The sequence below is a fragment of the Parus major genome, chromosome 11, assembly GCF_001522545.3.
Source record: "Parus major isolate Abel chromosome 11, Parus_major1.1, whole genome shotgun sequence".
Taxonomy (NCBI): Eukaryota; Metazoa; Chordata; class Aves; order Passeriformes; family Paridae; genus Parus; species Parus major.
Genome location: NC_031780.1, coordinates 8264484 through 8288887, shown reverse-complemented (window position 1 = coordinate 8288887; position 24404 = coordinate 8264484). Strand labels below are relative to the sequence as shown.

Genomic DNA, 24404 nt, shown 5'->3' with positions numbered 1-24404 from the left:
CGCTCCCGCGCCTCCATTCGGCTCCGCCGCCGCCCGCCGAGGAGGGGACAGCGACAGCCGGGAGCACGGGAGAGGGACGGACTCTCCCCCGCCGCCAACCCGCTTCCTCCTCCTTCTCCTCCACCTCCTCCCCCGCCTCCGCCTCCGCCTCCCGGCCGGGAAGAGCTCGCCGTGCCCGCTGCAGCCCCGCTGGATGCACTGAGCGCTCGGGCGCGGGGAGAGAGGGGCAGGAGGGAGCCGGGAGCCCCGCCGCGGAGGCGCTGCGCTACCCGGAGCCTCACGGCCATTTGCTTTAATTCTTTTATTGCCCCCCGGCCGCCTCCTCCTCTCTGCCCGCGGGAGCCAGCCGAGGCGGCGGGGGCTGCATCCCCCCTCCCCCCCTTTTTTTTTTTTTTTTTTTAATTTTTTTTTTTTAAATTTTCATCGCCGCCATGGGATGTACCCTGAGTGCTGAGGAAAGAGCCGCCCTGGAGCGGAGCAAGGCCATCGAGAAGAACCTGAAGGAGGACGGGATCAGCGCGGCCAAAGATGTGAAACTCCTCCTGCTCGGTGAGAACCCGCCGGTCGCCCCCCCATCGCCCCCCTCCTCCTCCTCCTTTTCCCCCGCGCTTATCCCACCTCATCTCTCTTCCAACAGGAGCCGGAGAGTCGGGAAAAAGCACCATCGTGAAGCAAATGAAGTAAGTCCCGCGGGGGGAGCGAGTGAGCGGCGGTGCGGAGCGGGAGAGCGGGGCGGGGGCTCGCGGAGGTGAGCGAGGGCCGCGGGCGCCATGTTTACCTGAGGGGACCGCGCAGGCACAGCGCGGCGGGGCCGCCGCCGCTCCCGGCGCTGTCCAGGGCCCGCTGGTGCTGAAGCGTCGCCCCGCGGCCTCGCCCCCGGCGGCGGTGACGGGAGGCCGGCAACCCACCTTCCCCCTCCGCGCAGATGTCCCCGTGAAGCGAACCGCTGTCAGTTAAGCTTAATGTCGAGGTGTTATCTGCCGGCTCTGCGGATTTAAACCAAGGCTCCCTATCACTGAAAGCCCCTTTTATTGAGCTTGTACCTTCTCCTTTTAATTAATGAACGACGAGCTTGGCCACTCATCTCATTCAAACCTCTGCTGCTCTGGGATCCGCGTCTCCCTATGGTACTCGGCGCTGCTCCTCGCTGGGGCTTTCCACACCCTCTTCCTGTGTTTAATTAGATGAAACCGTGTAATAAACAGCAGTGAAAAGCCCCTCTTTTCAAAGGTCTCTTCCAAGCATCCCCGTGGCTCGTGTAAATGCACCCCGTAGGAAAGCAGGTGCAGGGAAGGCTAATAGGGGTGGAGGTATACCCGTGGTGCGACTATTCTGCCCCCACCCATTTTTTATGTTTTTTAATTAAAATACAATGAAATACCCCGTCCTCCCACCGCTACAAACATGACGGGCTGGATGGAGGCGGGCGCCATCACGGAACGAGCCTGGGCGCTGGTTCAGGGTCTGGATTTCAGCTGGGAGCAGTTGCCGCTTTGCGATGCTGGTGCTTGCAGAGGGATCCGTGGCTGGGAGGGGCCCCCCCGGGACCGGGATTGCTCAGCGAGGGGAAGAGCCTTAAAGATGGGTGTGAATGGGACGCGGGGAGCGGCGTGCGGGTCCCGGCGCGGGGATCCGGAGCTGCGCGGGCCGACGGGCGGGTCCCGGCGCGGCGTTCAGGCGGTTCGCGCTGGACAGCGCCCGGCGGGGGCTCGAACCTGCGGCAGCGGGGCCCCTCCGGCACCGCGCGGCTCCTCCCGGCAGCGGCCGCGCCACGCTCGGCTGCCTCCGGAGGGGCCAGGGAGAATCCTCAGGGGCTCTGGAATAACCAAAGGGGCCCGCGCCCCTCGCAGGCTGCTGCCCTGAGCTCCCGTAGCCGCCCCGGGTGTGGTGCGAGAGTGTGTGTGTGTGAGTGTGGGAGTGTGAGTGTGCGTGTGTGTGAGTGTGTGTTTATGTGAGTGTGTGTGTGTGAATGTGCGTGTGCATGTGCGTGCACCACGGGGGCAGATCTGGGCCTTCAGCCCAGCTCCCTGCCAGGCAGGGTGGCTTGGCGGGTGACCCGGATATTTCTGTATCAACTCCGTGGCCGCTGCGCCCACCCCTCGGGGGTTCAATGAAACCATCATCCCTGCCTGAGGCAGTGCTTTTCCCAAGGCGTTGCGGGGCTGGGAGGTCTCACTGTCAGGAGACAGTGGTGTCCGTGGCTTTCCCCACTGACATTTGTACACCATGCTTCTGTAAAGGCTCTGATTATCCCTGTTCACTGTTTGAAAGGGGGCTTTCCCCCATTTCACCCCCACAGTTTGATTTGAGTCTGGGGTGGGGTGGGTTTGGTTTGCTCTTGTTTGTGTGCAAAAGGTGGATCAGGAGACATGTCGCTGCAGATGAGCACCAATAAATTATTTAATCTCTAGGAATTGCTTCTGCAGAAGCATGCTGGAATGGCGGGCGATGGGTTTTGGTTGAAGGGAGAGGCTGTAGGAACTACACCAGTGGAGTGCACACGTAGAGCCCATAGGCAGGGGGGAAGGCAGTGACCACACTGGCTACACAATAAGCTTACAATCACTCTTGTTTTCCAAAGAGCAGAGCTCTTGTTTTTTGAAGCAAATCACATCAACATAATAACCTGTTTGCTGGACTAGATGGGTATATTGAGGACTGAAATATACCTATTTTATATATATATGTGTGTGTGTGTGTGTGTGTGTGTATATGTACACACACATTTCATTAGAAGGACTCATAGCAAGGCATGCTAGACTTGCAGCTTTGTACCTGATATGACAACGTCAAGGAAACTGCTATGGTGGATAGACTTGTAGTGTTGGAAATTGGGAGGCATCCGTGAGTGTGGAAACTCCAGTGAAGTGTGCGGAGGCTGGGGTGGGGACAGCGGTGTTGCTATGAGCACGGCAGCAGCATCTGGAGAGAGCCGCACAGCCGCGGGCACCAGGGAGAGCGATGTGCAGAGAACAACGCGGGGAAACTAACATTGCTGAAAATTAATTTAAATATAATGTAGGCATTAGCATTTCACCTGGTCAAGCTCCATTAGACAGGCTTGCTGAGAACCTAATGAATTCTTAATAAAGATTAAATCGCATGTTCATTAGATTTTGATGAAAGAGACTGCTTTTTTTTTTAATACGGTATTATTGGTGTGCTTCTAGATAATAAATCTCATTCTCATGAATGGCTAAAGCAGCTTCACACTTGGATATTGCCTTGAAAACAAGCACAGGAATCTATAGACAGATTGCAGAATGCTAAGACAAAGGAACAGAGAGCAGACATTGTTACATAGGACTAGAAAAGGTTACACACTGCCCAGTTAATCCTTGAAATGATAGGTAGCAGGAGAAGTATAAATTACAGTAATTTGAGAGTGTAGCCAGGATGGAGATAAGTATTTGTAAATTTAATTCAGGATTTTTTAGTGAAATATATGGAAATACCTTTTAGCTGGTGAGTGGGGATTATTGAGCAAAAAAGGTACTGGTGGATGACAGAGAGGTGGAACTGGAGTCTGGAATGTACATCTCAAACAGTGGCAGCACAGGCTAGGAATGACACTTTTGTTAGCACCCATGGTTGTTTTCACACCCTTAAGCCTTGCACTTTGACTACTTTACCTTGGTTGATTAATTTTGCTGTATTTTTTCACAACCAGTCCTGCAGTCCCAATACTTTTACCCATGATTCAAAATGAATGGTCAGAGCCAAGCTAGTCAGAGGAACAGTCCTGAAAGGCATGGTTGTGCCATGCAAGCCAATGAGACTCCAGAGTGTGCCACAGCATTCAGAATCAGGCTGTGACCAGATTCTGTTTCACTCAGCTTAATCTAAAAACCAACTGTAACCAAGCAAAGCTGGGGCTTTCCTTTAAAATCCACACTAGAAGATGAGTTACCAGACAAGAGAAATTCATCTTCCATTCACACCAGCCTAACAGTAAATTCATGATGTAGGAGTGCAATGGGTGTTAACATTTTTTAGATCTTATATATTCAAATAAATGTCAAGCACATGCAGAATTTGGAACTTACAATCTTTTCTATAATTGAGACTGATTTATTCTAGGATATTTTTGTGGGGACTTAAAACTCTGGTGAATGTGCTTGTTCATCAAAAGCCCCAGTGGAGCAGGACACCGAGCGTATCTCCATCCCTCACTGCTTAGCAGGACATTTAAATCCATGCAACGGTCCAGTGGTGAGCAGGGTTGGACTGCTTGGGTGGGGACACCATCCGCTGCCATCAGCACAAGGCTTCCAGGGAATTCAGTGTTTAATCGTGCTTACACAGAGAGGCTGAGTTAGCTGGCATGGCTTCAAAAACAAGGTCCTGCCCCCTGCTCAGCAGCCACCATTCTGGATGGTGAGCCAGGGCAATATTTCACCTTCCCAAACGAGGTGTTAGCGATAGGTTTGGCATTCCATAGGAATGCCCACAGGAAAAATCTTGGGGCTTGGGATATGATTTTGGATTTTGCTTTTGCAGAAGCAACAGCTTCTGTCCCCTGCTGAGCTGGGTGCAGAGAGCTGGGTGCAGCTCCTTTTCACAAGATGCCGGAGCTTCCAGCCCTGCATGTTCTCCAGAGCAGCTGTGTGCTACTTCACCAGAAGTGCTGGTAGTAACTCAGTTGATAGGCTTCTCTGCTGTGCCAGTTTTCACAAAATGTTTTTATGTTAAATATGAGAAGGATGGAAATATACAATCAGGAGAAAAATACACTAGTATACAGTGCTCATCTTGAAATATCTACTATCTTCTACCCAACAGCCATCAGTCCCAACAGCCGGCTGATATATTGTTCTGACCTTTTTCAAAAAGCCCCTCAAAACAGCCCCAGGTTCTACTTGCTCTCTCTGTAACCAAATTACTTATAATCTAATGAACTTCTTCAGTGAGAAGCAGTCCCCACCCACTGGTTTTACAGCAATTTGATGCCAAATGCCTTTGAAATGAAATGTGTTGTGAACACCCACTTGAGTGCTCTTTGCTGCATGTCTGTGTCTGAAATCCGTAGTGATTTCACACTTGCAGCCCCTTCCCCCAGGAATACTTCACCCCACAGGGGCTAACAGTGCAGAGTTGCTTCGCCTCTGCAGCATCTTCCCAGGGACAGGGCTGCAAACTTCATCTTCATGGTCTGTCCCACTCCCTAGCACAGTTCTTCTGCCCTGTGGCACTGGGTGCAGAGCCCCACTCAGCTCTGCTTCCACCTGGGAAGTTTGAGTGTGGTGTGAGCTGGCAACCCAGAGACACGAACCTCACTAGAGCACCAGGTCAGGCCGAGCCATCCCCATCCTTACTTGTCTCCTGCTATTTTCCAGGAAATCTGTGATCTAAAGCCCAAAGTAGGGCAGTGACAGGCTGCACCTGAGCAGCATTTGAACTGGGTTTTAATAAGCAGGGGAAAGAGCTGCAGCCTTCCCCGTGAAGTTGGGTCATTCTCCCAAGAACTGCCCTGGTGCACTTTGCCCTGAGTGTGGATTTGGCCCCGTGCACGTGGTGCACAGATCCCAGCAGGAAGGCGGCCCTGGTGGGGCTGTTTTGGCACTGGAACCTGCTGGGGCAGCTCTGTGCTGTTGGGATGGCAGCTGAGCAGTGCATTATCTACCCTGAGCAAGTCAGGGTCTCCTGCTAGGGTGTCAGAGATTATCCCAGTGGAGGCTGCTGTATGAGGGGGGCTCTCCCCTCGCTGCAACTTTTTTCCCCACCTTCACAGATGCTTTCTTGCATCCCTGGATGCTGTGGGTGTCATGTTCCACACTCTGCAGTGACACAGAACAGGGAGATTGCCCCTGAACCAGGCAAGAAGAATAAGACCTGGGAACATTGAAAAGTGAGGCTGTTCATTTTGGCTTGTACTTGCAAAGGTAATCATGTTTTTGGTATTTATTTCCCTTCTCTTGGATTTTTAATTGTGACAAAACATTAACAACCATAGTTCCTTCTTGTATATTTAAAGTTCTTGTTATTAGACTGAGAGATTTCAGAGAAAAGCAGTAACAATATTAGGAGGCAAGATGGAATACGTTTTGGGTTTGTGTTTTTTCTTTTTCCTTGACAGTTCGTAATTTGTTTCTTGTTTTAGGGACTCATAAAAGTAAAAATATCTTTCAGTGACAACAGTGAATTGCATAGCTTCTTCTCTTCCAACCCATTTTTAAAACCTTAAAAGAAATTTGCCTGTCATATTCTGACATGACACATCTAGTCCTGTTGGAACTGTTTTAGCAATCTAATGAGATGAAAGCAGTTGTTTTAATGAGCTCAGAAGAAAGAGACAAATCTGCTGCACAAATGTAACCAAGGATCTGTTTTGTTTTATGGTTCGGCTAACCCAGAAGCTGTAAGAGACATTAGATTGACAAATGAATTAGACAACAAAAGAAAGAAGGTTGTGGTTTTCCTCTTCAGTCTGTCCTTTCCCATTTGTCTGGCATACAACTTCATACCTGATGTGAGTTCTCCAGAGTGCTTACCTGGGGATTACAGGGAAGATAATCAAAATGGGTGAAAAATGAAAAAAAGACAAATAACGGAGGTCAAGGCACTGTTTGGCTCTTCTGTTTGATGTGGTCAAGAGAAAGAGTGAAATGAAGAAGTGTTTCAGTGATGGCCAAGGCAGGAGCAGGTTGCTGGAGAGTAAGAGCTAGGCAGTCAGGAATGTCTCACACACTCCTAATTGCCTAGTTTTCATCAGTCCCCTTTCAGAGTTACAGCCTGCCTCTGTAAGTATCAAGCTCCCTTGGTTTCTCTTGGACCTGCGGGATACAAAATCACAACTGAGTGCTGAAGCTGGTGGATATGCAGCCAGAAAGCATGATGCAAGGACAGGGTCCAAGAGCTCAATTTTGCAAACTCCTGCTCAGATAGTGAAGAAGGCAAAAATCTTTTCTGACAAGGCAGCAGCTGTACACAGTGCACAGACAGACCCATCCTCTATACTCTGTAATCCGTGGTTATACCTCGAGTGCAACTGGGTGTGAAATATAGTATTTGGTCCTTTATTTATTATGTTGGCTTAAAGAGCTTCAGCAGGTGAGAATTGCCAAAACCTCAAATTCAAGTGGATAGGGTGTTTAAGAGTCTAGTCAGTCTTCCTGGTGCTATTGCAAATCTCCTGATATTTGTGGGTCTGAAATTACTTCTATGGAGCCTGGACTTACACAATGATTGGATCAGCTCTGGTTTCAGGTGGTCTTTGCTTAGATGTGTATTTTGTTTCTGGAAGAAAACTTCCAGCTCTCCTCACTACAGAGAAAAGATAAAAAATAAATTACCTTATTCTAGTCTGTGGACTAAATAATTGGGAGCAAAATAAAAAAACATCCCAAATGAAGGTGAGGAAACCAAATACATCTCAATTGCTTGGTAACTTATGAAGCCTGATACCTTTTAGCATTGGCAATATTGAAACCAGCAACCTCACTGTATTCAAATCAATTTGGATGCTACTGACCCAGATCCTCTCTTTGAGCTCACTGGACTTTGGGCCAAGTTCTTCCTATACCGAAGCTGATATCTGTTCAATCTGTAGGTTTTATGAGATGCGATGAATTTCATATGTTTGCATGACACTTGGTGGGATCCTGGATGTTGCTAAGTTTTAATCACAAAACCAGGAAACAAAAAGATTTGGAAGGCATTGGCACATTAAACCTACAGCCATTTTTCTTGCCTTAATTTTTTTTTATTTTATTCAATACTAATGATTTCTGCCACATTTTTTCTAATGCTGAAAAAATGCTCTGCCTAATGTAAAAATCTCCCTAAACTGTTAGTTGAATCATTCTCATTTTATTTTTAAGACCATTCAGGAAAATGACAGATGTAAGGGAGGTTGGAGGATTACAGTCCTGATTATAAGATACTCTTAGGAATCTGCCTAAAATCAGAAAAGGCAAAAGGCAAAATGTTACTGAGTAACACAAAGCAAAGGAACTGATGGTTTTCTAGTGCTGAGAAAAAAGGAGAAAAAAAAAGTTTAATCCAAAACTCAATCATTGTGTACTTAATGCGATATTAGAATAAAAGATGGAGGCATTTCTTAACTTACCAATAAAAATGCTTACTCTCCCCAACTTTCATGTTAATTGTGAAAGAACTGAGGAGTGCCCTCAGAAGGGAGAGCTGAATTTACTTTGTTTTTCTTTATTCTCAGACATGTCCTGCTTTGCTCGGTCACCAAAAATTATTTCAGTTCATCATCAAACCTTTTATCTGAGTATAAAATCTGTAAGCTTAAAACAAAGGAATACACTAGCTTGAGGGAGAGACAAGAGGGATGGGTAACACATGCCCTCCTGCAATACAGAGTTTGGGTCATGGCTGTTAATAACCCTCCTCTCCCCATCAGGCCCATCTGTGGAGTGTTGTGTCCTCAGGAGCCAAAGACAATTTATCATCCATTCTATCTGTTACAGGATAACTTGTGCAGTCTTTCAGCAGAAATTCTGCTTGTTCATGTTGCAGGAGTTGCTTATGGGAAAAGGTTGGGAGATGCTGATCCTACTAAGTGCTTTGAGGTGTGATCTCTGACAAAGCCCAAAGCTCTTGACTGACTGTTTAGGATTGAGATGTTCCAGGAAAACTGGGAGCAGGTTTCAGCAGAAGCAGAATCCAGTGCTGGTAGGAAATACAGGGTTTGAAAACCGGGAAAGGGATTTTCTTCTCTTTGGCATATGTCAGGCTACTTAGGATTGGAATGGGGAGATCTATGTTTCCATTGGGACGCCAGGAGGGATGCCTGCAGTTGACTGAAGCAGCCTTTCATTTGTCCAAGAGAAAATATCCTCTTGAGAGAATTCATGACCCCAGTCTTACACCTTGGCAGGGAGGCTGGCAATGGAAATTTCATCTCTGTGCATGTCCTTCCTCTGAAACATAACCCCCCAAGTGCTTAAAACAGTCTGAAAGGCAGAACAGTGAGTCAACATGCTTTGAGATTCCAGCAACGTCAGACTTGTATTAAATGCTCTTTTTCTACAAGAGCATAATCAACAGCAACTTGTACACACCATAACAGTCTGAATATTTCTGCATCAGCTGGAAATCATTACAGAAGGGAATGAGATGAGAATGGGCCTCTATTGAGGAAAATAGCACTTAAATGATAAAAATGTATACTACCTCCTAGCAGAATTTGGTGGTTTATCCTCACCCTCTTAGAGCTGATTGGAGTTGGTAGATCCAGTTTTAAAGCATTAAAAAAAGCATATAGGAAAAACTGTGCACAAAATGGATGTTAAGCAGAATTACCTAGGTAACAAATGAGAAGTTTTATAGGTGGATTTCTAGAACTGAGGTGTGCAGTATCTCACAGTGATATAGAGATGTTTCCTCACTGCCAGTACACCTGTGCTGCCAGTGCTCCTTATTTATTACAGCTGGACCTTGCTGTAATCCAGCTCCTGCCTTTACAGCAGAGGGAGAATATCTCATTTTGATGTCTCTCAATGAAATAATCCTATGTATATATTTCTGGAGGAATTTGTGTGGAACTGGCGCAGACCAGCTCTGGGTCTCTCCAAAATTCATGGTGAGATCTATTTATCTTTTAATCTGGGAAATTACTTCCAAAGCACCACAATGTCAATCTACATGCCCTATATTCAGATTGCAATAGCTAAGGCTACATGAATTTGTCATCCTCTCCTGTGCTTCTAAATGGTTGGCATGGCAGGGCACGTGCTCCTCCACAGCATGAAGGTTTCTGCTCAGCTTCATCCACAGGAGGGAAATACCATCCTCATAATGAGTTTTAAATGTAGCACAATCAGCTTGGCTTCTTCAGTAGTGCAGAACTGAGTATTTGGTTCAGTATATTTTGGGAATCTGTTTTTATTTACTCACAGCCTCTTTACATCTATAAGCAGTGTGAAAGGGTGTTACAGCAGGGGTGGTTACAGGGTGGTTTAGATTGTTGCAAATAAACCAGCTCTTTCCACTGGCCAAAGAGAGCTCTTACTACAGGGCCCTTGGGAGAATAAGAAATTAGTCACTCATTGCTAGGTGGGTGCACTGATGCCCAAGTGATAGATGCTCCTTCCCAAGGTTAGGTGGGGACCTTATCTCACCTCCTGTAAGTTCTAAAATGGACAGATTTTTGTCACTGAAATACCTGCAACTCCACCACAGACACGGCAGAGCCTTTATCATCACATTTTGTCAGTAACACCAGCACAAATCACTGGGATGAAAGAAAATTGTCTTGATGAACATACACCTCAGAAAGTCATCATAGTGTTCATTAATCACCAGTCACTCTTGGGTGATTAATTATTTAGCCAAATTGGAAAAAAATTTTCCACATGAATGAGAAGATGTTTACTTAATAAAGCAGAAAGCTCCTAGAAGCATGCCCTTGTTTTCCTCAGTTTAGTGGTACGATAAATTTATATCCTCCTGCTTTTACAGCTCAGGAAAAAAGCCATGGTGCTGTATCAACTTGTTGCTGTTGGTTTCTGTCCAGCCAGTTCTTCAGCAGGAAACCTGATGCTGCTCAATGTGTGCATTTAAGATGTTTAAATGGTAGATACATGAGCTGATGGTCATGGTTTGTTATCTGCATCTCTCTGTGTGCCCTGAGCCCTTGTGAAACACTGGTAAGGAGGAACAGGAGAGCGCGGTGCCAAATCCCAGCTCCAGGGTTGGCATTTCTCCAGTACTGACTGATGGCATCAGGGTCACATTAAAAGAGGAAGAGTCCCCAATACCTTCATCTTGGCAACAGCTTTGTGTTTGATAAGAATTCTCCTGGAAGCATGTTGCTGGAACCATCCAGATCTCACCTCTGCAGTGAGGTGGGATGTGCAGGAAAAAGGAAAGCCACTGCTGGCACTGGGGAACCCAGGTACTGATAGCAAATCAAAATCTTGGTATCTTCTGTGGTGATACTGATGTCTGTTCAGTGTCTTTCAGCATAGCTAATTATTAAAAGCATTCAACAACAAACATGTGAAGAGGAAGGAAACAATCAGAGAGCCCATAAAGGGTAAAAAATTAGTGATTAGTAATTTTAATATGGTTCAGTAAATAATTCAGAATTTAGCCTTTATTTTTCTAAGTTTTCATTTATCTACTACTTCTTTTGCCAATACTTGTAATAAATCTCTTTAAATTCATATTTTGCTGAATAAATCATAAAGTTTTTCCTACGTGACAGAGCATGAAAATTGAATTATTACAGAAGTACTTTTAGTTCTGATCAGTGAGATCAAATAGTACTAATTTTCCCATCTGTGATCAAACATATAGGTGAGACCTTCTAGCATAAACAGATATACAGTACACAGGACTAAATTTAAATTCTGATTTTATTCACTAGTGCTTCATGGTCTTTAAAATAGGTTTTTGGAGTTTACAGTAAAAAAATATTTGAAAAAAAATTCTTAGAAAATTTCCAGAACAATGATACAAACCCAACCAAAGTAGTGTATTTAAATTCTAAAGTAACTGGATAAATGCATTGAGATTTTTAAAATACCCAAGATCATAACATTTTCAGTGGCTCCCTCACTAACTTGGGCACACACTGGTGCAGTGCACAGGCTGTCTGAAGCTCTCAGACACATCCTGCTCAGTCTGTTCTCTGGGAGAATCCTCCTCATTCAGCAGAATGATTGTCTGGATCCTCCTGAAGACTCACTCGGTGCTTAACTCTCCACTCTCGGTTTTCAGCAGCCCTGCAGCTGTGTGTCAGCTGTACAGCTCAGCACTGCTGCAGTGAGGCCACTGGACTTACAGGGCTTCCAAATTAGAGCTGCAACTAATCTGTATGTGGTTAAGTTTAGGAGGTAGCTCACATTTCATTCCTGCTCAGACCCCAAACCCCAGAACAACGGAGTTTTCTAATACTGCGCACATCAACATCGACAGGTTTGAACAGAGCTGGATTAACACCTGAGCCTTGCTGAAGACCACATCATAATTGTGCTGATTGCCACCCAGTTTTAGTGTCACTCTGTGTATCCAGCCATTGTCCAAATATTATTCTGTTTCTTATATCTTTTGGAAAATAAAAGATAGGGAAAAAAGTTATTCTTGTGTTGTGGGCTTTGGCATGCCACATTTCTTTTTTGCCAGAGGAGCTCTCAGGTACCAGCTTTCAAATTTATTTCAGTTACAGTTCTTTGCCATGTTACTTGTATAAGGAGAAGGAAAAACCACTGGGTTTAGGAAAAGCAGATTTAATTGTAGCATTTTATATGTATTTAATGACTTCAAGAAATGAGGTTATGTGAAATCATCTGGAACTAAACCTTCCTGTTCCCCCCCCGACTTGGTGCTCACAAAGCAGAATCTGAAATGTCGTGTTCAGTTTTGGATCTCCTAAATCAAGGGGTGGATCACTGATAAAATGGGCCCTCCAAGGTATTTGGGGCTGGTGCATATGTCAAATAAAGGGGGGCTGAGGGAGATGGAGAAAGCTGGGAAGACCTTGGTGCTTCTTTCCACCACCCAAAGAGGGCAAGAGGTAAGGTGAAGCCAGACTCTTCTTAGAGATACACAGTGAAAGGATGAGAGGCATAGAAGCATTTCATGGAAATTAGGATGAAATATGTACAGGAAAAAAATTTTCATGGGGAGGTTGATGCAAAAGTGGAACTGGACCCAGGAAAAGGGAGAGTTATCATGCCTGAAGAATTTCAAAACTCAACAGGACAAGGACCTGTGCAATCTGACCTACATGAGATGGTAGCTCTGCTCTGGACAGGGACCTCTACCCCAAGTTATTCAATGATAAGAAAATCCAAATTAGATTCCTTACTCAATGTTCCTAATATCAGTGTTGACTAAAAATCTATCTCTCTAATTGGAAACCAGAGGGACAGCATCGTACAGCACTAGCAGAATTTTCCCTGCAAGTGCATAAAAAGTTAGGCTTAGCTGGGTTAGACTGTTTCATTATCATTCCTAATTCCCCTTCACACCACTTTGGTTTGCTTCTGAGTGTTGTCTTCTTGGATTTATTCCATACAACATTTTACTGACAGCCCTCTGATATCCTAAGCTGGAGTTTGACTAACATCTCGTTCTGTTGGTGGTTCTGTCCTTACCAGCTGTGGTGGTATGATGACTCTTGTATGGTGATGTATGGCAGTGCAGTGAACCAGACTGTGACACTGAAATAAGGTAACAAAACTCAAAAAAAAATCCTAAAATTTCAGAAAGAAAAGTCTGTCAAATGCTCCCTTAAGGCAGCAATGTACTGAAGGTTGAAATGTGGGCTTGTATTGAAGGATTCAGTCACTCCTAGCTAGTTCTGTGTGCTAGGGCTTAATTTTTGAGGGTAAATCAGTCACATTCAAGATTGAAAAGTAGTTTCTAAGTTCTTCTCTACCTTTAGGTGTTTAAAGGATGGGTGTTTTTTCCCAAACCAGCCTTATTTTCTCTTTGAGTTCTTGTAAAAAAAATGCAAATCTTTCAGTAGCTTGAAATTTCTGTGTTGTTTTAAATAAATTTCCTGTGATGTGTAACACAGTGAAAAGGAAAGTGCAGCCATTTGTTGCTGTTTCACTGTATTTAGACCATCTTTCATGCTTCCAGAGGTCAAATCCATTTAATCTGGTTTTGCTATTTCAATCACACTTACATTTTTAATGCAAAGCTCAGGTTTGCTTCACACTAGAATGATCACTCTGGTTTTGTAACAAGCTTTAGTCGTCCTGGGCTTTGGAGACTTCTCTCTTCTATTTTCCCTCAGCCTTAGACACAGTCTTTGTCATTTATAAGGTAACTTTCCCTCTTGAGGTGCCAAAATGCTACAGAATCCTGATCACAGGAGTGCTGAACAACATTTTCAAATTCCACGTTATTGGGAGCAAATTTGGAAGCCTGCATTAAAAGCCTGTCATTGATGTGGTTACCCTAGTGTGCTCAAGGTGGTTTGATTAGGTCACTACTGCCTTTTAAAGGGAGATACAGAATTGCATCTCTTTTCATAGTAAGACTCAAAGACTAACTTCCTAAAGGAGGCTGAAGAAGCGGGACTGAAAACTCTACAAGCTAAAACACATAATGATACAATGTGATTTTCACTTTTAAAATACATCCTTCTATAGCCAACATCAAAACACAGGGGAAAAGGAGAGAAACTGTTTCAATTCAACTTCAGTTACAAGCAAGCTTTCTTTAATCTCTGATTTATTTTCATAGAAGACGTCCTTAATACATATTATTACGAATAGTGGTCCTTACCATAAGTTGAGAGACCCTGAATCATTTGACCGAAGTTCCTGCAGTATATATCCAACAGCAGTGTGATGAGTGTAAAAATAAATGCCAACCTACATAGGTACAGAGGCAGATCTTATATCCAATTACAAACTCACACTTAATTATTAATGACTGAAGTGCTGTAGTTTTTCACTAAGTAGCAAAACATACCCTGAATATCTCTCAGGTTATGTCAGATTGACAGAGCATCAGTGCCAAAGACAACATCAACTTTTCAGTGATGGATCAAGCACCGTGTACAAGAGCAAGAAAGGTGAATATTCAAATGAGAATCTGTTTCCTCTGATAATGAGCCAGGAATTCCACATTTAAGAACTCATTGATGGATGTTGCCCTTGTCATAGGCAAAATGGTAAACAGCTTCAGAATAAAGAACTAGAAGCAGAAATTATACTAGTGAGTGATGGAGTAGATCATGGAAAGGTCATTTTGTCCGTCTCTGTCCTAATGCAGAATTCTATTAGATTACATATTCCTCAGTGTTCTGCATGGCTTGTTTACTTGTAAATGACTTAAAGACATGAGAATTTAAATTGTTATATAAATTGTATATCACTCAACTGCAGATAGTTTTTGCATTAAAGATCTTTCTTCAATGGCCTGCTAATTTTATCTGAAATTTTCTCTTGCTTCTCCTAATTACTTCTCTGCACAGAAGAGATTTTATCACTTTCAGCTGGAGTAGTAAGTATGACTGGTGAATCTCTGTGAGGAACTGTATTTTCTCTAGCCTTTGTACCAAAGTTTGGATGGAGGAGTTGGTGTGTTTTCCTGTACTGAAGGTGTGTTTTCTCTTGCACTGAAGATTTCCAGTGCAAGAGAGACCATCTTCAACCACAGACAGGAATTGTTCAGTCCCCACAATGAAAGGAAGTGGTTGGAGAAAGCGATACCAGTACAAGGGGGGAGATTTCACAGGTTACATCTTAGGTCCCTCTTAGTGAATTTGTGTCTAATAAAGCAGGCTCAAAGCTGAAAGAAAGATTATGCTGATGGCAAACAAATTGGAAGTGGAGAGGTTGTGGCTAGACTGCATTTGGAGTGCTGGCCTGCCAGGAGCTCAGGGCAATTTTTGAGGAATGTGGAGGAGAAATCTCAAAATAACTCTCTTTAATGCTACTGCAAAGTCCTGTTTGGCTATGCTGACCCAGCAAAAGCAACTGTAAACCCAGACACAGCTTTTTGTCTGCAGCAGTGACAACTGCATAGCTCTGCAGCCCTCCATGTCTTACTTGTCTTCAGGAGGGCAGTGGAGTTAATAAAGAGACTGGTCTTTCTGAAGAGCAGACTTCAAGCTTCACAGAACAAGCACGGTGTTATTTGGGCTCTTGGTGCTTTTCTAAAAGTAGAAGATGCCCAAGAACTCGTTGTATCTGCAGCTGGTGCTTGCCAGAAATGCTTGTATGATGTATATGGATGAGTGGAGAATAGGGGGGAGAAAGGGGGGAAAGGCCTTGGAGGGGAAACAACTGAGGAGATACAAATGAAAATTCAATTAAACAGAAGAGAAGGAAAATTCAAAGTATCATTGACACCCTGCTCAAGGCTGCTGATGTGTCTTGATTTCATCTCTAAACCTAGTGAATGAAGGCAACAGTGAAGAAAATAAATTACCTCTCTGGAAGGAGCTGAACTAGATGACCAGAAAGATGAAAACATTAAAATACAGATATTCCTCTATGATATGCCATGGGCTTGTAAAAAATTCAACCAGAACAATAGATCCTGGCCTTGTAACCATTCCAAAGCTTCTCCAATGTATGAATTTTTCTGTTTGTTTTTTTGTTTGGTTGGTTTGTTTTGTTTTTTGGTTGTTTTTTTTTTTGTTCTTTGTTTGTTTTTTTAAAGGTCTCAGTTTATTTTGAAAACTGGAAGACTTGAAGTGGACAATGAATGTAATCCGCTGTTGACTTCCATCCTTTGTAGGCATCAGAATGATGCTAATTGGACATATTAAATTCAGAATGGTTGATTTTGCACTCATTTTTCCTTCTGCCCTCACTTATGCTGGTGAGGGATATAGAAGTGATCCACTGTGGTTGTTCTGGTTGCTACTGGTTTCCTGGTTTGTGGGAGAGGTGTCCAAATGCTTAGTGTCATAAGCTGTTTTAGCAGAGAAGCTGAATGTTCTTTCCTCTTTTAAGATAAACTGTCATTCCTCCAGAATGTGGTCGTCATCAATTTATTTCAGCTTTATTTTGCTCTTTGCCAGCTGTGTGAGGAACATGTTCAATATAACCAGTCATTCCAATAGCTTAATTTCTCCCCTAAGTATTTCGCTTCTTTCAGGTTGTCACCACAATCCCATTTAAAAGCCCGCTAATAGTAATTGAAAGCCATTTTAAGCTTCCATGTAGTATCAGAGTTTGAGCTGCATTTTATTTCTGTAAAACAGAAGTAAGAGTTAGCTATGACAGATACTAGGAATCTAAACAACAGCCAAAGCTACCACGCTTTTGGAAAACTACATTGCTAAAAGAAACTCATGGATCCGGAATCCCATTAAATGAACGTGAATCTTCCCAAGGACTTCAGTGGGATTCTGATCAGGTTCTGAGTGCAAAGTGTGATCAGCAGTGGCCAGATGCAGGTTAGGTACAAAATAACCAGGAAAACTGCCTTTGCAAAGAGGGTCCCTGGGACTTGAGTGTGTGTTTAAGATGAAAGTTATTGATCCATCTACAGAAAGCAAAGGGCAATGGAAGTGAAAGGGTGCTGGCTGAGTTGGACTAAGCAGTGTTTAAACCAAGTAGTCCTCTCCAGTATTCGTTAAAGGAAACCAGCTTTGTTGGGAAGGAGGAGTCAGCTGATCCTATCTGTTCAATTCCTAGTTCTTAATTATTTTGGCTGATACCATCTATGTGCTAAGTCAATCCCAATGAATGGCATTTGAAACATCCCAATCAAAGTCATTACATTATCACATTCAGGCCAGGCTTTAAGTAAAAGAGATTTGGCTTGTTCTTTACACTGCTTGGTCCCTCTCCCAAATGTATGGCCATTATAACAGAGGATTATCTGCACTGGAGGTTTTCTTCATTTCCATTAGGAGAAAAATTTCATTCAGTGCAGCAAGGGCAGCCCGAGATGGCAGGAGGAGATTGGCTCCATGCTGATGCCTTTGTTATCCGCTGAGCAGAGCCTGACACCCCCTGACACTGCCGGGGCCTTGGTGAGGGGCTGTTATTTATTTCAGTGTGTGGAACACATTGTTTTCTGAAAGGGAGGAGAATCAGCCCTTTATGAACAGGAGTCACTGGGCAGTGTAGTCACCAAGCTGCAGGAGCTGGATTTGTTGATATAGTTGGTTTTTCAGCAAGCGCCTTTGTTGGGCTTTTCTTTTAGTCTCTTTGGTGGTGTTTAAGGTGGATCTAGACTCTCCCTGTCTTTCCCAACCCCTCTGCCTTTTCTAACACAAAAACACAGGGATAGGGACAGAGGGATTCAAATTTTTCAAGCTTACAGATCTTCACAAGGCCCCTTCCCTGAGATTCACGGCTTCTTATCTAGAGATACCTTTTGTCCTGTCGTGGGCTGCCTCAGTTCAAGAGGTTCCTCCAGTCTGTTTGCAGACCATGAATGACCCTACTGCATTGTTAGGCACTGCTTGCTGGTTTTCAAGACTGCACTACACCCTTACAAAAGGGCTGTTGCTTCTGGTTGACACCAAAGCAGTTTGACCTCTGCATCACACAATTTGTAACAACCCTTGTGACGTGTTTGCATTAAGTGGAAGCCAGCTGGTGTAGTATCCTCATGTCTTCCTAGAGCCTAGACACTGCACACATATGGTGTGTTCCCCCCTCTGACAGATGCCATATGAACAAAGGACAAACTACTGGAATCCTTTGGAACAGTGACCAGTCTACACTGAATTCACTTAAAAGTCAAGAAAACCAGGCATTTGGTTTTGACATTAAACACTGAACCAGCAGCAGTGTAGGTGTGGAAACCAGGAGTTTTTTTCAGTATCACAGGAGCATTAACCTAGCTTTGTGTGACACATTCATCAAGCAATCATCCCAACCTGGCCCACAGGAAGCCAGAGGCTTGATCCTTCAACCCTCCAGGGGCTTGATCCTGTCGAGAAAAGTCTTGGAAATATAAACCAAGGAGTGAATAAAGAGACATAAGTCTCAGACTCTGCTCAGGACCAGTGGCTTGTAGGGCAGTTCCTCCAAGACACAAGCCCATAAGGGAAGAACAGCTTTATTTCTGCCAGATAAACAGACATCTGGTTCCAAGAGCCAACCAGTGGCCCTCTACATGCAGCCACCTGGCGTTCCCCATGCTGCCTCATATCCTTGCTGCAAGGCTCCAGGTGCAACAGGTTTGCAGATCAGCCCTCAGGACTAAATGTGCCCTGCAAGCCTGCATCACACTTTAGTGTAGGGTCTGGCACATCCCTTGTTTATGATCAAGATTAAATTCAGGTTGCTATCTTGTTAGGGTGGCTGCTAAGGTAGACTCAGAGGGCCAGGTACCACCAACCAGTTCACCAAGTGTTCTGAGGTCTTCAGCTAGGAATAAATTTTAGCATGAAGAGAAGAATGCATAAGCATGCAGATCACTTTTAATTATCTTTTTTATCCTAGAAACATGTCAACAGTAAAGCTGAAGGGACAGTGGCCATAAGGAACAGCAGTAAAATTTCATTTGCTGCCCAAGATGGAAGTGTGACTTCAAACCCAAAATGAGATAACTTAAAACTGTAGATTTGTGCTAAGATAACTGATTCAGAGCTTGGCGTCTCTGGGAACCTAGTAGATAAATATTTTGTGTCAGAGATAGCCAAACAAATTTCATCTGATATTGAACTTTCCATTTCCGGTTGATTTCCTACATTCTGAATCTTTTAAGTAAATCTCTTTGTGGGTGCTGCAAAATGTGGGGAACAGCTCTTATCACACCTGTTTTTTCAATGCCTGCACAGAACAAACTGATAGTGTCCTGGTCTGCTCCCACCTAGCTGAGGTGTGGGGGTTCTGGACTTTGACCACTCCAAAAATGGGAAGGGAAGTCTGTCCCAAAGGGTAGACATGCACAGTCCTGCATGCAGGAGTCTGCTGCACACCTGCAGATGCCATCAGGCCATGCAAGAGCATATTCCACATCCCAGGAAAGCTGGCTTGAGGTGCAGCAACTCAGCAAATTCATGAAGTACCAAAGCAGATTTTATCCAATGGTGCTGTTTGATTATTTGTTGGTTTTGCTCTGATCAAATTTACTTTGTTGCCATAATAGTAAACATGGTACATGTGAAGCTCAGGGCCATGAGCCTGTATAAAGGGATAAGATAATGCATGTTGCTTGAGCCTTTTACTGTCTTTGTAGTTAGAACAGTTATTGGAAGGCACTAATCCCTTTCTGCTGATTATTGACTTTTGAATGAATCCTCATACACTCTCCAGCAGCAAAACTTGTGGGTTTTCAGGCTCACTAAAGCTCAATAGAACCAAGACCTTGTCATTTATTTTCACTGTTACTATTATTTTTCTATTTCAAAGCAGAGTTTTCTGCTGCGAATTCCCTACTGTTTGACCACAAAAGCAAGCAAGGGAAATTGTTATTTTTCATCCTGGAGCTTTTGTCCTTTTTACTTTTATAATCCACGTGAGGCGACTTTGCTGGTCATTAGCCGAGTCAGTAAAGCGAGCTTTCTTTGTTGGGCGATAGCAGGGAAACATCAAGTGTCTGGTTCCATGGTAGCAATTTGCTCTCGAAATAAAGCAAGCGTTGATAAGTTGCTACCCTCAGCTATATTTGTCCTAGTAAATAAACATCATCAGGATTTGAGCACAAATACAAGTTGTTTTGCTCTGTTTAACTATTCTGAGATTGTGTTGGGCTAATGAAATTTTCTCTGCATCAGATAGACTTGTTCTATCGCACGCTTGTTTTGCTGATGATGTGTTTCTGCACACCTAGCCAAGGATGTATTTTTTAAAGCATTGATCAGCAGAGAAAATATGCCTGGAATGCATCCCATTAATGTAAAGCAAGCAGTACATGCTTTTGATGGGTTTGCTTTTTAGAGGCCAAGGTTTCTAGCAGTGGAATGATTTGCCTTTGCAGTGCCTGAGAATGGTGGATTAGCTTAGAGGGTGCTGTGGTGTGCCAGCTCTGGTCACACAGGGGACATCACACCCTCAGTGTCCGTACTGCCAAGCCAACTGAAGGGCAGCAATTGATACGTGCTGGCTTACGCAGGCCAGAAAAAGCCCTTAGGATCTGTCATTGGAAGAAAGATTCAATTTTCCAGGATACTGATAAAAACGGCCATTAACCCTTTGGCAATGGCCTGTTCAGCTTCAAAGTGAGATTGCTCACTTGAACCTTACAAAATAAGGATTGTGCTTCTTCCCTGACAGGCAGCAGGACCCAAAATAAAATAAAGCAGCAGCAGGAGACCAAGTGAAACACGACACTGACATTTGTTCTACTTGGAGCAGTGGAGCCACCGCTAATTTGGGCTGGAAGATCGGAGCACGTGGCAAGAGATGGTTTGATGGTTTCAGTAAATAAACATATTGGGTCAGTCTGTAGCTGCAGGTGCCACACATTCTACAGTGAGGTAAATCACAGCAGAAATAGGCCAGTTCCACCCCTTTGCCATCACAAAATTTCCCATAGCCTTTTCTAGAAAATTCAAAGGGATTACACAGCTTCCAGACCCAATCCCAACATTTCATGGAGCTTCCAGTTGCTTTGACATGCTGCAGGATTTGCAGTGTGCTTCGTTTTCCCTGTTCACTTAAACAAACAGATGTCCATACTCCACAAGTTGGCTGCTCCGACTCTGTGCACCTGAGACCCAGAGAAAATGCTTTTCTTCACACTTCCGATTAGTAGTAATTAGATTAGGGAAGTTCACAGTGATGGAGGAAGGCTCTCCTCCATGGAGAACCACCCAGTGGAAGTTAGTAAGGGATCAGGACAGCTCTATTACAGTGATTTGCCAGAGCACAAGCAAGCTGTAACCTGAGCAAGATCCCATCACACTAGGAGCTCTACATCCAGCTCACAGAGATGGTGCTGCTGCAGAGAGGTGTGCTCTCACTGATTGTCCCTGCTTCTTTTAAACCTCTCAATCAAATCATACCTTGGGCATTCAAAATGGTGAGTTCCAGCTTCAGTGAGTTCTGTCTCAAAAGTGAGCACCAGTTTGGTTCCTCAGGGATGTCCCCAAGAGATGGAACAGGGAGGGTTTCTCTCCTCCACCACGCCTTGTATAATTCATCTAGGAGCTCAGTTGCTTTAAGGTCTCCACCAGATTCACTAAAATTGGCCAAGAAACTGAAACATTAATGAAAGAGGAGCAGGAGGATCATGCAGGAGGATCATGCAGGAGGATCATGCAGGAGGATCATGCAGGAGTACATGGGGTGGCCAGGTAGCAGGTGATGCATGGAGAAAGAGCAGACTGAGAAACACTTCAGGAGACATATCACCGAGGTTTCCTAAACCACTGGACAAATATTAAACCTAATTATTCCTAGGCAAGTAGACATCCTAAAGGCACTCTGAATTCATTCTTCACTGAAGCATTTTTTTGACAAGGAAAACTAATTCTGGGCTTATTAACAAGTTTCAATAAATAGAATCACACTGATGAACAGACACTGCTAATTGCCTTCTGTAAGATAGCTGGGGAAGTAGAAAACAGGAGCAGAATCTCCAGGCGCACAGCCCCCTTCTTAGCACCTCCCCCTCCGTCTCCCTGAAAAACAACAGAAAAGCTCATATTTCCTTCTGGTAGGGATCAATTATGTACGGCTTTTAGCAGAGTTTCAGTATATTATTCTCCAGTTTAGGCCAAATTCATAAGTGAAGCTGAAGATGGTAAAGATACATGTCAGAAGGAAATTGGTCAGAAAATGGCTGTTGGGTGGGCGTAAGCAGCACGGCACAGTGTAACTCACAACACTTTGGTACTCAGTGGGAAAGCAAAATTGCTTTAAGTGAGAATAACTTACACAGATTTGGGGCGGGGGTGGATGTAGAAGTACAAACTTTGAAAATGGCCTTTTTCTGAGAGGAGAAAAAAAGGAGAGGCCAGGAAGGGATCTGTTTGTGGTGAGAAGTGGGTACCAGCCGCCAGGAACAAAGGGCCCTATTTGCAGGATGTGCCCTGAGGAAAATGCAGATTTCTTCCAGTCTCCCGAAGCTTCCTCTTTCTCCTTGTGTCCTGGGATCCACCCACCCTGCCAGCCCCGCACTTAAGCACAGTGTGGAAGGATTCTTGGGGTATGTTGATAAAACAAAGCCACCAGCAAAGGTGGAGGTGACTGGCAGCCCCCAGCCCATGCAATTTCGGTCTGTAGTTTCCTGAGAAAGGAAGAGTTCTGTTCAGTGCTGATTGCTTTGGAGTAAAGAAAATAGAATTGCTGTAGTGACAGAAAAATGCAAAGCTTGGATTTTGCGTAGATGGCTTATTAGGTCAGAGCTGGAACGTGCTTTGATTTGTATTCCTGATGATTGTACACGGGCACTAATTGGCCAAAGAAGCAAGGGATCTTTGTACTTTAATGAGGAAAATACTGTGTAATGTGATGATTATTTTCTAATCAAAAAGCAGAGGAACAGAATGGGAAGGAAAACCTGTGTGTGAATACAGACTGTAATTTTAATTAATATTTGCTTGTGCTAATCAGTTTTTCTGTTCTGCAACCAGCTGTTAGCCCTAAATATGGCCTAATGTTATATAAATATTATATAAATTAATATTTAATATTATTTTATGCTTAATATTATAAAACTATTTCCTTTAATATGCAAAGCATTTTGCCTATGCATGCTTTTTACTCATGTGTATGAGCTCATTTAAGCCAACAGGACTGGCAATACTAGATGGATAAATGACTATAAATGACTATAACACCCATCCAGAGCATTTTTCATAGTGAATCTCAAAGCACTTTACAGGTGAGATTGGTATCATTGCTCCATTTTACAGGTGGAGAAACTGGGGTGGGAAGAGGTTGAGGGACTGCCTTATGCATCTGGCAGTGTGTTGGCCAAGCCAGAGGTCAAACCCAGACGGTCTCCCATCCCCTCCTTCCTCCAAAACATGTCACTTTTCAGCAAGCACAAGGTACATGCTCATGTCTTCTCACTCAGTGCCTCTGGGAAAGGGGTTTTGTAACTCTCCACAAGTGGCCCTTTTGCCCCACAGAAAAGCAGAGCTGATTACAAAGCTGAGCCTATGGAGGAGGGAGTAGGATGCGTGTCACACCCGCTCTCTTTTAAACAAAGAAGCAGTGAAAAGCCGGTGATCCCGGTAGCATTTGGAAGAACAGGTTGGTGCTTCTCTGAGTTGGAAGGACTGTTTGTCATGGCCACTTATGTTCCCAGGAAATATTATTGGCTTCCTTTGAATCTTGGTGGAAACGAATCTAATTCACTGAGCATCCATGCTGCAAAGTGCTGTGACACTGTGCTGGCCCAAGAGCCTTCTAGCTGGTTACCTGCTGGATTTTGAGTAACAAAAAAATCCATGTCCCTCTTTAAAGCATAATCTAAGTAAATATTATTTGAAAGTAAGAAGAAATAGGGTTGATCATCTTTAAAACATAAAGAATTACTAATTTCAGTTTGACAGCCAAAATTTTGGAGCAATCAGTGACATAACTGAACTTCTAGCACAGTAAATAATTGTGAATAGTAATCAATTTGAACCTGGTGATTTGTTTCTTAAAAAAAAAAAATGCCAATGTTAAACTTCTGTGCTTCTACTCTCATAATTTCAGTGTTGACTATGCTCAAAAGTCTCTTTCCACTCCTGTTCTTCTTGCAAGCCTTATGATACCTCCTGAATTTTCCTTAGAAGCCCCTGGAGGCACACGAATTTGGGAAACCTCAATTCTAGGGCATGGGTTTGTTTTTTTTAAAGTCTCATCCTCCATAGCAGCATAGAAGTTGACAGTGGACCCAAAAAACTTAAAAATCCAAATATAACTGGAAGGAATTATGTGTGTTCATCATACTTTTATATTAGAGATTTGAGAAATGCTATTCTTATATGTTTTAGAGCAACAATTTCATATGAGTCATTTCTTTAAACACCTGAAAATCTGCAAAACATCTCATAATCAAGATTTTTTTCTGACTTGTGTACATACCATAGCCAGTGACCGTGGCAGTATGGTCATTAT

The 24404-nt window shown here is 43.9% G+C and overlaps 1 protein-coding gene across 2 annotated transcripts in view; it reads left to right on the top strand.

Annotated features, from left to right (window-relative positions):
- Positions 1-6: 6 nt before the first annotated feature.
- Positions 7-24404, top strand: part of GNAO1 (G protein subunit alpha o1) — a 138845-nt gene continuing 114447 nt past the window's right edge. Inside the window, exons 1-2 of one of the 2 annotated variants that reach the window (XM_015639868.2) lie at positions 7-549; positions 638-680. In XM_015639868.2, coding sequence (XP_015495354.1) covers positions 432-549; positions 638-680 — 161 coding nt within the window. In that variant the 5' untranslated portion in view covers positions 7-431. The remainder of the gene's footprint in view (positions 550-637; positions 681-24404) is intronic. The other variant, XM_015639867.3, reaches the window with a different exon arrangement.